At 43.3% G+C, this 10,350-nt stretch overlaps 1 protein-coding gene across 1 annotated transcript; it reads left to right on the forward strand.

Annotated features, from left to right (window-relative positions):
• Positions 1-1,630: 1,630 nt before the first annotated feature.
• Positions 1,631-4,484, forward strand: LOC125533963 (importin subunit beta-1-like). Its single transcript, XM_048697282.2, has 2 exons — positions 1,631-4,164; positions 4,255-4,484. Exons 1-2 carry the CDS (start codon positions 1,646-1,648, stop codon positions 4,388-4,390), a joined length of 2,655 nt encoding a protein of 884 aa, XP_048553239.2. The 5' UTR covers positions 1,631-1,645; the 3' UTR covers positions 4,391-4,484.
• The last annotated feature ends 5,866 nt before the right edge of the window (positions 4,485-10,350 follow it).

Raw genomic sequence — 10,350 nt, forward strand, 5'->3', positions numbered from 1 at the left:
CCTTGGACATCCGCTCGCCGCCTCGAACTCTTTAGGGCTTCCCTTGGACATCCGCTCGCCGCCGCCAGTTCTTGAGCTACTGACACACCGCAATCGAACTCCCGAGCTAGGGGAGGCGCACGACTGGAAACGGCCGGCGTCCTCCTTTTGCTGGTAAGATCTATTGGATCCTTACCTCTAATCGCCGCCTGGCTAGCTCCTCACCACTCTCATCTCTAATTGCAAGGCCAGGTCTTCTAAGAAGTTTAAGTTTTGACAGTGATGATCCCATATTACACTAAGTGACCAGGGACAACAATCTATAGGGAAGGTTGATTTGTTGTTGCTTTGGGGAGGTGGTTGTGCTCTTTTGGTTCTGGGGATAGTTAGGTATAGTTAACCTGTTTTTTCTCTCCTCACGTTGATGTTCCTCTTAAGGTCCCTCATTCGTAGTTCTGTGTAGCTTATATGCCCCGATTATTAGTTCTTGATTAATCGTGGTTAGAGGATTTTTTTGGTTTAGCTTATATTGCTCCCGTTTGAATTATTAGTTTTTTTAATCTTAGTTAAAGGATGTTCATGCACTACCCTTTGGAACTAAAACTAGCCCAGTCCATTTGGTACTTTGTATATATTTTTGCTTTAAGATATGTTTTGTATCATAGGTATAGGCATTTATCCATCAATTTTTGCTATAAGGCATAATGGTCCTCTCTCTGTCTCCTCACGTTGATGTTCCTCTTAAGGTCCCTCATTCGTAGTTCTGTGTAGCTTATATGCCCTGATTATTAGTTCTTGATTAATCGTGGTTAGAGGATTTTTTGGTTTAGCTTATATTGCTCCCGTTTGAATTATTAGTTTTTTAATCTTAGTTAAAGGATGTTCATGCACTACCCTTTGGAACTAAAACTAGCCCAGTCCATTTGGTACTTTGTATATATTTTTGCTTTAAGATATGTTTTGTATTAAGTTTCATAGATATAGGCATTTATCCATCAATTTTTGCTATAAGGCATAATGGTCCTCTCTCTGTCTTTGTGTTGTAGTACTAATGATGACTCATTTTGTATTTACACTATACTTCATGGTAGTATTATAGCCCTTTGTGCTGGAGGCTTTGCTGTAAATTTGCTCCTAGTTTTTTGTTTTTGTTGTAGACTATGATTATTAGCAAGGGATACTATCTATCTTTAAGCTATCAAGAATGATGCTTTTAGTTATTTTTTCTAGTTTATACTATTAAGAATTATCTTGTTCAGTGCTTTCTTTGTTTCATGTCTTGGGATGTATATGACTTAACTATGACTATTTTCTTCTAAATTTTGTTCTTCAAGTTTCTTCCGTTTGACTATGATTACTAGTTTTCTTGTAATTTTCTCCTACTAATATTTAAGTCCTAGTATTTTAAGTTATTTTAGTCCCTCCTATTTTAGTTATTTAGTCCTAGTATTTTAGTTATTTTACTCGTAGTATTTTAGTTGTGACTTCAAGGCTCCTGCTAATGAAGTTTTTATTTCTTCTTCCAACTATGGTTATATGTTCCAAGTAACATAGCAATTAGTTCTCCATCCATTTATTTGGTTCTTACATACCTTACTTTGGGGGGTTAATTTGTTTTTTTTCTATCTTGGATGTTTGCTAGGGGGACTTGCCCAAGAAAGGTGATATGGATGAATCAATTGATGTAAATGATGCTCTCACACATGCTTCCAACCCAGATAACAACATAAGGTCAATAGGAGAAGACATGCTAAAGCGGCTCCAAAATCGTGATCTTCCCAACTTTCTGCTATATTTATCATCTGAGCTCGTGAGGGAGGGGATTCCAGAAGAGTCTAGGGTACTTGCTGCCATCACCCTTAAGAACTCCTTGGACTCGAAGGATCCTGCACTCAAGGATGCACACAAGGATCTAATTTGTCTAAAATGGCTCAGCGTGGATAAATCTATCCGATTAGAGATTAAGAATAACTTGCTCATGACACTAGAAATTGATTCAAGGCCATCTCATTCAAGGCACCCCTCGTCAAAAGTTATTGCAGAAGTTATTGCGAGGGTTGCATGCATGGAGATACCCCGGAATCAGTGGCTGGACCTTGTTGGTAAATTAATGGACAACATGGCAAGTTTATCTTCTTCCCTAAAGCAAGCAACTCTAGAGGTGCTCCAGTATATCTTCAAGGCAAAGATCCCTAACGTTGTCAAGCGGGATCAAGTGGATGATGTTATTGCTAGTGTCATCAGTGCACTGAACGACGAGGTGCTAGGTTCTCAAGTCCATCTGGCAGCCCTTAAAGCTTTACACAACATTTTTGAGTTTACTAAGTTTGAAGGCCATGATTGGAGAGGTGCTATAGAGGCAGTTTTTGCTGTGGCTTATAGAACATCTGGAACAGAGATCCCAGAGGCAGCATTTGAGTGCCTCGTTGCAATTGCATCCACTTGTCATACCAAATTCGAACCCGACATAGAAGTGCTGATGCATATTACAATGCAAGCTTTGAATGGAGATGTGGAATCACTTAAAGTCCAATGTATCAAGTTGTGGATCACTATTTGCGAAAAAGAGATTGATTGGCTAGAAGAAGAAGAAGAAGAAGAAGAAGAAGAAGAAGAAGAAGAAGAAGAAGAAGATAAAGATGAATCTTACTTTACTGGTCTTCTCTATTCATTGGTCCCACTTCTCCTACAAACTTACTTAAATGAAGAAGAGAGGGATTTAGAACAAATGGACATTTGGAAACAGGGAGATGAAGATGAGGGAGATGGAAACATTTCTCTGACCGGGGAACAAGAAGAAGAGGGAGATGAAAATGTGGAACAAAAGGGAGTAAACCTTGAAGACAATTGGGAACAAGAGGAAGATGAGACTTTACCAGTCATTTCCATGACATGCCTAGGCCTTGCAGCTCTGAAGGGTGGAGTTGTCCCCACTGTGATGCATTTTGTTGAGGAGAACATGAATGGGCCACATAAGATAGCTGCATTGTCTCCATTAGGTTTTATCCTCGAAGGTCCCTCAGTCAAGCAGCTTGCTCCTCTAGTTGATTTATTGCTTGCCTTGATGGAATATCAGGCGGAAGGTGTAAGAGGCAGGGCTGCATGGACTCTTGGGCGGCTGTTTGAGCTTGTGGGTGCACATAGAATCATGAGAAATGAGGTGGTGTCCCTGGATAGGATCATGGAGCTCTTGATAGAGAGGAGCTGTGATGTCCCTCAAGTGTCCATTGAAGTGCATGGAGCTCTATATTTTCTTGCACGAGGTTATGGAGAAGATGCAAAGTCAGGGTCAAAGTCAAATTCATGTGAGCTTTCACCTTTTGTTAAGCCTCTTATTGATGCTCTCATGCGTGCTTCCGATCTGGCTAGGGAGACCCCTTTTAGTTTCCTAGCATCTCCTTATAAAGCATTGAGTGAGATTGTGAAAGTTAGTGACACCCGGGACTTACAAGTTTGGGAGGCTCTTATGGGCTTGATGTCTCATATCATGAGGAGATTCAACACTGTGCTTCATGGTCATGGTGCAATTTCATCTCTTCAGGGGAAGAACCAACTTGAGGTCTTGCTGTGTGGTCTAGTTGAAGTCTTAATCCACAAGCTTGGAGATACACTTGAGGGGTCTGCTAAATGTTTGTTGCTGTTATTGTGCCCTCTCTTAACCCGTGAGAGTACAAGTGCACGTAATGGAGCAGCCCTTGCCATTGGTGCTCTTGCTCATGCCATTGGTGCTGATTTTGGACAACACATGCCTATGGTGCTACAATATTTCAGTGTGAAGCGACTCTCTCCACTTTATTTAGAAGTTATATGTGATATATGCCATGTCTTGGGAAAAGAGGGAAAAGAGGAAGAAGTTGTGCCGTGCTTTGATCATATTATGGAAGTTCTGTATCAAGGTATGGTAGAATTGACACTTCAACCTCTAATTCTATCAAGCATTGGACAGATTGCTCTTTCTCTTGGTGAAAAGTTTGAGAAGTACCTGCCTCCAGTTATGGAAAAGCTTTTAGTTATGGAAAAGGCTGTTCAACTCGATCAGGATCCTCATGAGGATCATAGTAACAAGGTTAGAGAGGCAATATGTAAGGCCTACCATGGCATAATAAGGGGAATAAGTGATGCAAAGTCTGGATTCAAGGTAGGAATGGCTCTACTTGAATTCAGTGAACAGGAGAGAAAGAGAAGGTAACATATGCCTTGTTTCTTTTGTTGGCAAAATACTCATTGATTATACTCATTGACTGATTGATTTTTCTTTCTTTCTTTTACGGACAGGGAGAGAAGGACCGTGACAGCAAGGGACGAAAGGATCATGACAGCACTAGTTGATGCCTTGTCTCAGCTTCCTCCTAGAGTGGGCGTTTGGTCAGAGGCGTTTATTCTATCGGTGCAGCAAGCAAATATTTATTAGGAGAGGAAAGGAAGCTGTGCTTTATTTTGGTCCAGACAACTAAAGTGTGTCGGTTGACTGCTTTATTATTTTGAATGAACTGAAGTGTGTGGGCTGTGGGTTGTCTGTTGTAAACTTCATTTATCCTATAATTAATTAGAGTTAAGATTAACACAGTACGTTCACTGCTAGCTTAGATCATCTGGTGTAGCCTCCTGTGGCATTAGCCCATGATGAAGTGGTTCTTGCATGCGACTTACAGCATGTGATTATTGGATCTTCAGTTTATGGACACTGAGGATACATGTGCAACTGTATGATGTCTAAAATATTGTCACATATGTTTGCCAGAATCTTAGTCTACCGTATGAATTCATTTTCGCATTTAGCTGCTGGCATGCCATTGTTTGGTGCGGGCTCACTTCTGTGCCGAAAGTAGATTTCTCTTGGTGACTTAAAAAGCATGATAATTATAAGAGATTTAAAAAGCATGATAATTATGGTCGTCCATGATGTTATAGAGTACGGATGTAGTCCAAAGCAACATGGGTAGCATTTTCTCTCGCAGTGCACCAGTGAATGTAGTCACCTGGCTGGTGTGGGAGGTCGATTATTACCCATGATTCTATTGTATGTGGTATATCTAGCTGATTTGCTTAACAGCCTCAACTATACAACAGCCACACATGCAGTTTCGTAACTTTGATTCACTTGTTTGAGATCTGCGATGGTCAAGTTGGCAAAACAGAAGTCAATTGTACAAAGATCGACAACTGAAACATCTTACTGCAAAATGGATGATTGTGAATTTTGGATAACCAATATTAACATTGTCAACTGATTGCTTGAGCTTTTTTAACCTCATGAAAATCTGTAACTATGATTTTTTTTTTCTGAAAAAGGAAGTACACGTCCCCGCATTTTTGTGAAGTTCACAAGATGTGAAGTGCACATAGCATATGTCACTTATAAAGTTTGCATGTATCTAATTTTACTTCTTATGAAGTTTGCACGTATCTAATTTTGCATTAGATAACGAACTCAATGTTCAATTGACATATTACTTGCAAATCTTTGAGAGGAAGATGAGAATTTGTGTGCATTATTGGAGTTGGCACAATGCAAACTATACATCTCGACAGCTTCCTTCCAGCACCCATAGAACACGACATTTCTGCACAATGGTGCAAGTCCTAAGTCCACATAGCAAATGTCAAAGCATGACGTATTGGTTCACTGGTTTAAATCTGCATAACAATTGCTGACACAAAAAAGTTCCATGCATTGTAATGAAAATATCACCAATGAACTTATATATAATTAACATAACTAAAAGCTTAACTAAAGAACATCAGGCACACTCTTCGCAATCTGAGTTTCAGGGTAGAATAACACAAGGAACGTTAAATTCTGAACCAGGAGGTGAAACATCTGCTTCAAGATTTGTAAATAGTCCAAAAATCACGCAGAAACCTGAAATCTGGTAGCATCGGCGGCTTCTTCAACCGTCATCATGGTTGCTCACCTGAAGACCTCCGCCATTGTGAATACCTTACAGATTCCTGCAACAATCAACAAAGGAAATAAGTCTTCCATCCCCTAAATAAAGTCCTCCATCAAACGGTGTTACGAGAACAAAGCGAAGTTTTTAGTGCTATACATAAGTTGCTTGCTTCACTGAAGATTTCCAAGATAAAAATATTTTCAAAAAATATTATTTCAAACAGATTTCACATGCCTAGTAACCCAGAAGTTAAACATGCCATTAACGGAGTATACATTATTCCACAAAAAATGTAGTACAACATAGCGAAGTTTCTAGTGCTACATGAGTTGGTTGCTCTGTTGACGATTTACAAGGTAAAATAATAAATTTTAAACATATTTCACATGCCTAGTAACATAGAAGTTAAAAATGCCTGGTAAATACATTATTCCAGTAGGCGCCTATAGAAAAGCTAAAATCCGTAACCATGGTCTTGAAAATGAATATGAGAGCTAATTCTAATGGATAAAATCCGGTAGCCATGATCTTCAAATGAACATGAGAACTAATTCTGATGGTGGTTTCATTTCATATAAGCAACTAAGTGACTCTGCACTGTTACCTGCTACAGAACAAAGCAGACAAAGCAGTTGCTGCACTGTCCAAATAGGGTGCAGATAATTTCTAAAGTGAATGAATACCATGGAAAAAAAATAACACCTAATGCAGGGCATGTACCAACCAAACAGCGCATCCGTATTACACCTCAAAAGGTTGTCCTTAAAACAAAATTCTGTGACACACACAGGACAGGACAGTCAGGGAGTGAGAAAGGATATATTGGCATGCTGCTAATAAACTCCAACATATCATTAGCAAATACATCCTGATATGTAATCCAGTAAATTGACATTAGAATTTGTTTGTGCGATTAATAATAGAAGGTAAACAGGAGCAATGTTTTCAATGTTTCTAAATATTGCACTAAAACCTTGATCAATGGTGCTGAAGTGTTAGAAAAAAGCATAATATTTCCCTAAATAGTGATTAGTATGTTAAATTTCCCCTAGGATCTGTTACAGTCAAGCTACTGACGCATACAGTTCAGCTTAATAACAAAAATTTAACATTGTAGTGATAGCCGGACAAACTCATTTAGACCACTCTTCTTCATTGTTTTTCTTCCCTATGTAAGCCATCGCTTAATCGCAGTTATCTTCAATGGATAGTGAGGCCAGCAACTCCTAAATTGACCGTGATGTTACATTATGTGATCGATTTAGGTACTGCTTAACTCAGACTACTGCACTGTAGTTCAGGTAAGGTTGTAATCCTTTTAATAGAAAAAAAAGATTAACAAATTGTTGAGATATATCATACTGTGTATACACACCTTTTACTCCTAGAATCAAATTATTTCTTATGATCAATCTATGTAGTTTTTCTAGATAATTCTGCACTTGAAAAGCTCTCAATAGTTACTCTGAACATTTTTCATTCATGAGCTACCTTCCCGGATTTTTTATATATTGAACCCAACATAGTGGAAAACGCAACGGGAACACCAAAATTACCTATGTGTTCAATTTCGCCTTGTTTACATTTAGCTGCCTCATCACTTCCGCTCTTGAGGTTCATTCTTTTACTGAGCAATGACCTGCCGGCTTCATATTCCCGCAAAAAAAGGAAGAGAAGAAAGAACCTCTTATATGCACGCAAAAAAAGGAAGAGAAGAAAGAACCTCTTATATGCACACAACTGAGACTCAACCATGCTCCTTATCTTTCTTCAACCCACATAATTTGTTCTTAGAATCCTGTTGAAATCAGGGGGTCATACTTATGCTTCTCAAGGTAAAGAAAAGAACACAACACTGAAACACAACTTCAATCTTATTGAAGGAGAAAATGAATGCAGCCTTTTTGTCCAATCCATGATTATTTCCATACATGTTGCTGCCAAATGGATCATCAAACGATATTTCCCATCTTGCGTCTTGGACCCCCCCCTCGCACCCGCGACGCGCCCCGCGCGCACGTCCGGGAGCCCTAGACCCGCCGCCAGCCCAAGCTCCCCCTCTCGGCTCCTCCTCCCCCTCGCCGCCGTTGGAGCGCGCCGCCGGGCGAAGCTCGTGCGCCGCGGGCGGTGGAGGGGCATCTCCCTCCCTCCCCTGTTCGGGATTCCGGTGGCGCAGGCGACGCTGCTCATGGGGGCGCGGGTCCGGCGGGTTCCCGGTCGCGGTGATGCACAGATCCGGTGGCTGGGCGGCTGGGAGGTGGCGAGCGTCCCTGCAGCGCTGGCGGCGGTGGTCTAGGTCACGACCCGACCTGGATCTCGTCGGGTGGCTATGGACGTGGATGGCTGGTGGTGCGCGCTGGTGGGCCGGCGATGGTGGCTGCTCCGAGCAGCGGCGGCTGCTCCAGGTCCGGCCTGGCCAGCGCCGCGGGTCCAAGATGACCTGGGCTGCGGGCGCCGCCCTTGCCTCGGCCTGTGGCTGGTAGGGCGGCGGCGCAACTGCGGCGGCCTTGGCGGACGTGTTGGCCGGATTCCAGCTTGCTCTGGTGGCTGGACATCGGTGAGCGGCGTGGTTGGACTTCCCGGTGAGTGGTCTTGGTAGTAGGTCGTGGTCTGCGGGGTCCCCTTGCCGGTGGACGAACCTTCGTTGGTGGCCTTGTGTGGATCTGCTTCGTGTTGGGGAACGTTGCAGAAAATAAAATTTTTCTACGGTTTCACCAAGATCTATCTATGAGTTCATCTAGCAACGAGTGATCGGAGTGCATCTACATACCTTTGTAGATCGCGAGCGGAAGCGTTCAAGAGAACGGGGTTGAGGGAGTCGTACTCATCGTGATCCAAATCACCGGAGATCCTAGCGCCGAACGGACGGCACCTCCGTGTTCAACACACGTACGGAGCGGATGACGTCTCCCGCGCCTTGATCCAGCAAGGAGGAGGGAGAGGTTGAGGAAGATGGCTCCAGCAGTAGCACGACGGCGTGGTGGTGGTGGAGAGGTAGTACTTCGGCAGGGCTTCGCCAAGCTCTACGGAGGAGGAGGAGGTGTTGGAGTGGGAGAGGGAGGCGCCAGGGGCATGGGTGCGTCTGCCCTCCCTCCCCCCTCTATATATAGGGTCCCCAGGGGGGCGGCGGCCAAGGGGGTGGAGTGCCCCCCAAGGCAAGTGGAGGCGCCCCCTCCCCTAGGGTTCCCAACCCTAGGCACAGGGGGGGCCCAAGGGGGGGGGCGCACCAGCCCACTAGGGGCTGGTTCCCCTCCCACTTCAGCCCATGGGGCCCTCTGGGATAGGTGGCCCCACCCGGTGGACCCCCGGGACCCTTCCGGTGGTCCTGGTACAATACCGATGACCCCCGAAACTTTCCCGATGGCCGAAACTCGACTTCCCATATATAATTCTTTACCTCCGGACCATTCCGGAACTCCTCGTGACGTCCGGGATCTCATCCGGGACTCCGAACAACTTTCGGGTTACTGCATGCTCATATCTCTACAACCCTAGCGTCACCGAACCTTAAGTGTGTAGACCCTACGGGTTCGGGAGACATGTAGACATGACCGAGACGGCTCTCCGGCCAATAACCAACAGCGGGATCTGGATACCCATGTTGGCTCCCGCTTACTCCTCGATGATCTCATCGGATGAACCATGATGTCGAGGATTCAAGCAACCCCGTATACAATTCCCTTTGTCAATCGGTATGTTACTTGCCCGAGATTCGATCGTCGGTATCCCAATACCTCGTTCAATCTCGTTACTGGCAAGTCACTTTACTCGTACCGTAATGCATGATCCCGTGACCAAACACTTGGTCACTTTGAGCTCATTATGATGATGCATTACCGAGTGGGCCCAGAGATACCTCTCCGTCATTCGGAGTGACAAATCCCAGTCTCGATCCGTGTCAACCTAACAGACACTTTCGGAGATACCCGTAGTATACCTTTATAGTCACCCAGTTACGTTGTGACGTTTGGTACACCCAAAGCACTCCTACGGTATCCGGGAGTTACACGATCTCATGGTCTAAGGAAAAGATACTTGACATTGGAAAAGCTCTAGCAAACGAACTATACGATCTTGTGCTATGCTTAGGATTGGGTCTTGTCCATCACATCATTCTCCTAATGATGTGATCTCGTTATCAATGACATCCAATGTCCATAGTCAGGAAACCATGACTATCTGTTGATCAACGAGCTAGTCAACTAGAGGCTTACTAGGGACATGTTGGTGTCTATGTATTCAAACATGTATTACGATTTCCAGATAACACAATTATAGCATGAATAAAAGACAATTATCATGAACAAGGAAATATAATAATAATCCTTTTATTATTGCCTCTAGGGCATATTTCCAACAGTCTCCCACTTGCACTAGAGTCAATAATCTAGGTACATTGTGATGAATCGAACACCCATATAGTTCTGGTGTTGATCCTGTTTTGCTCACGGAAGAGGTTTAGTCAATGGATCTGCAA

The sequence above is a fragment of the Triticum urartu genome, chromosome 2A (genome assembly GCF_056163025.1).
Source record: "Triticum urartu cultivar PI428250 chromosome 2A, HENAU_Tu73, whole genome shotgun sequence".
Classification (NCBI taxonomy): Eukaryota; Viridiplantae; Streptophyta; class Magnoliopsida; order Poales; family Poaceae; genus Triticum; species Triticum urartu.

Excerpts from the sequence above, each read along its gene's own strand:
- LOC125533963 (XM_048697282.2), top strand. The coding sequence starts at position 1,646 with ATGGATGAATCAATTGATGTAAATGATGCTCTCACACATGCTTCCAAC. Across the intron at positions 4,165-4,254 it reads GAACAGGAGAGAAAGAGAAG|GGAGAGAAGGACCGTGACAG; the intron begins GTAACATATGCC and ends TTTTACGGACAG.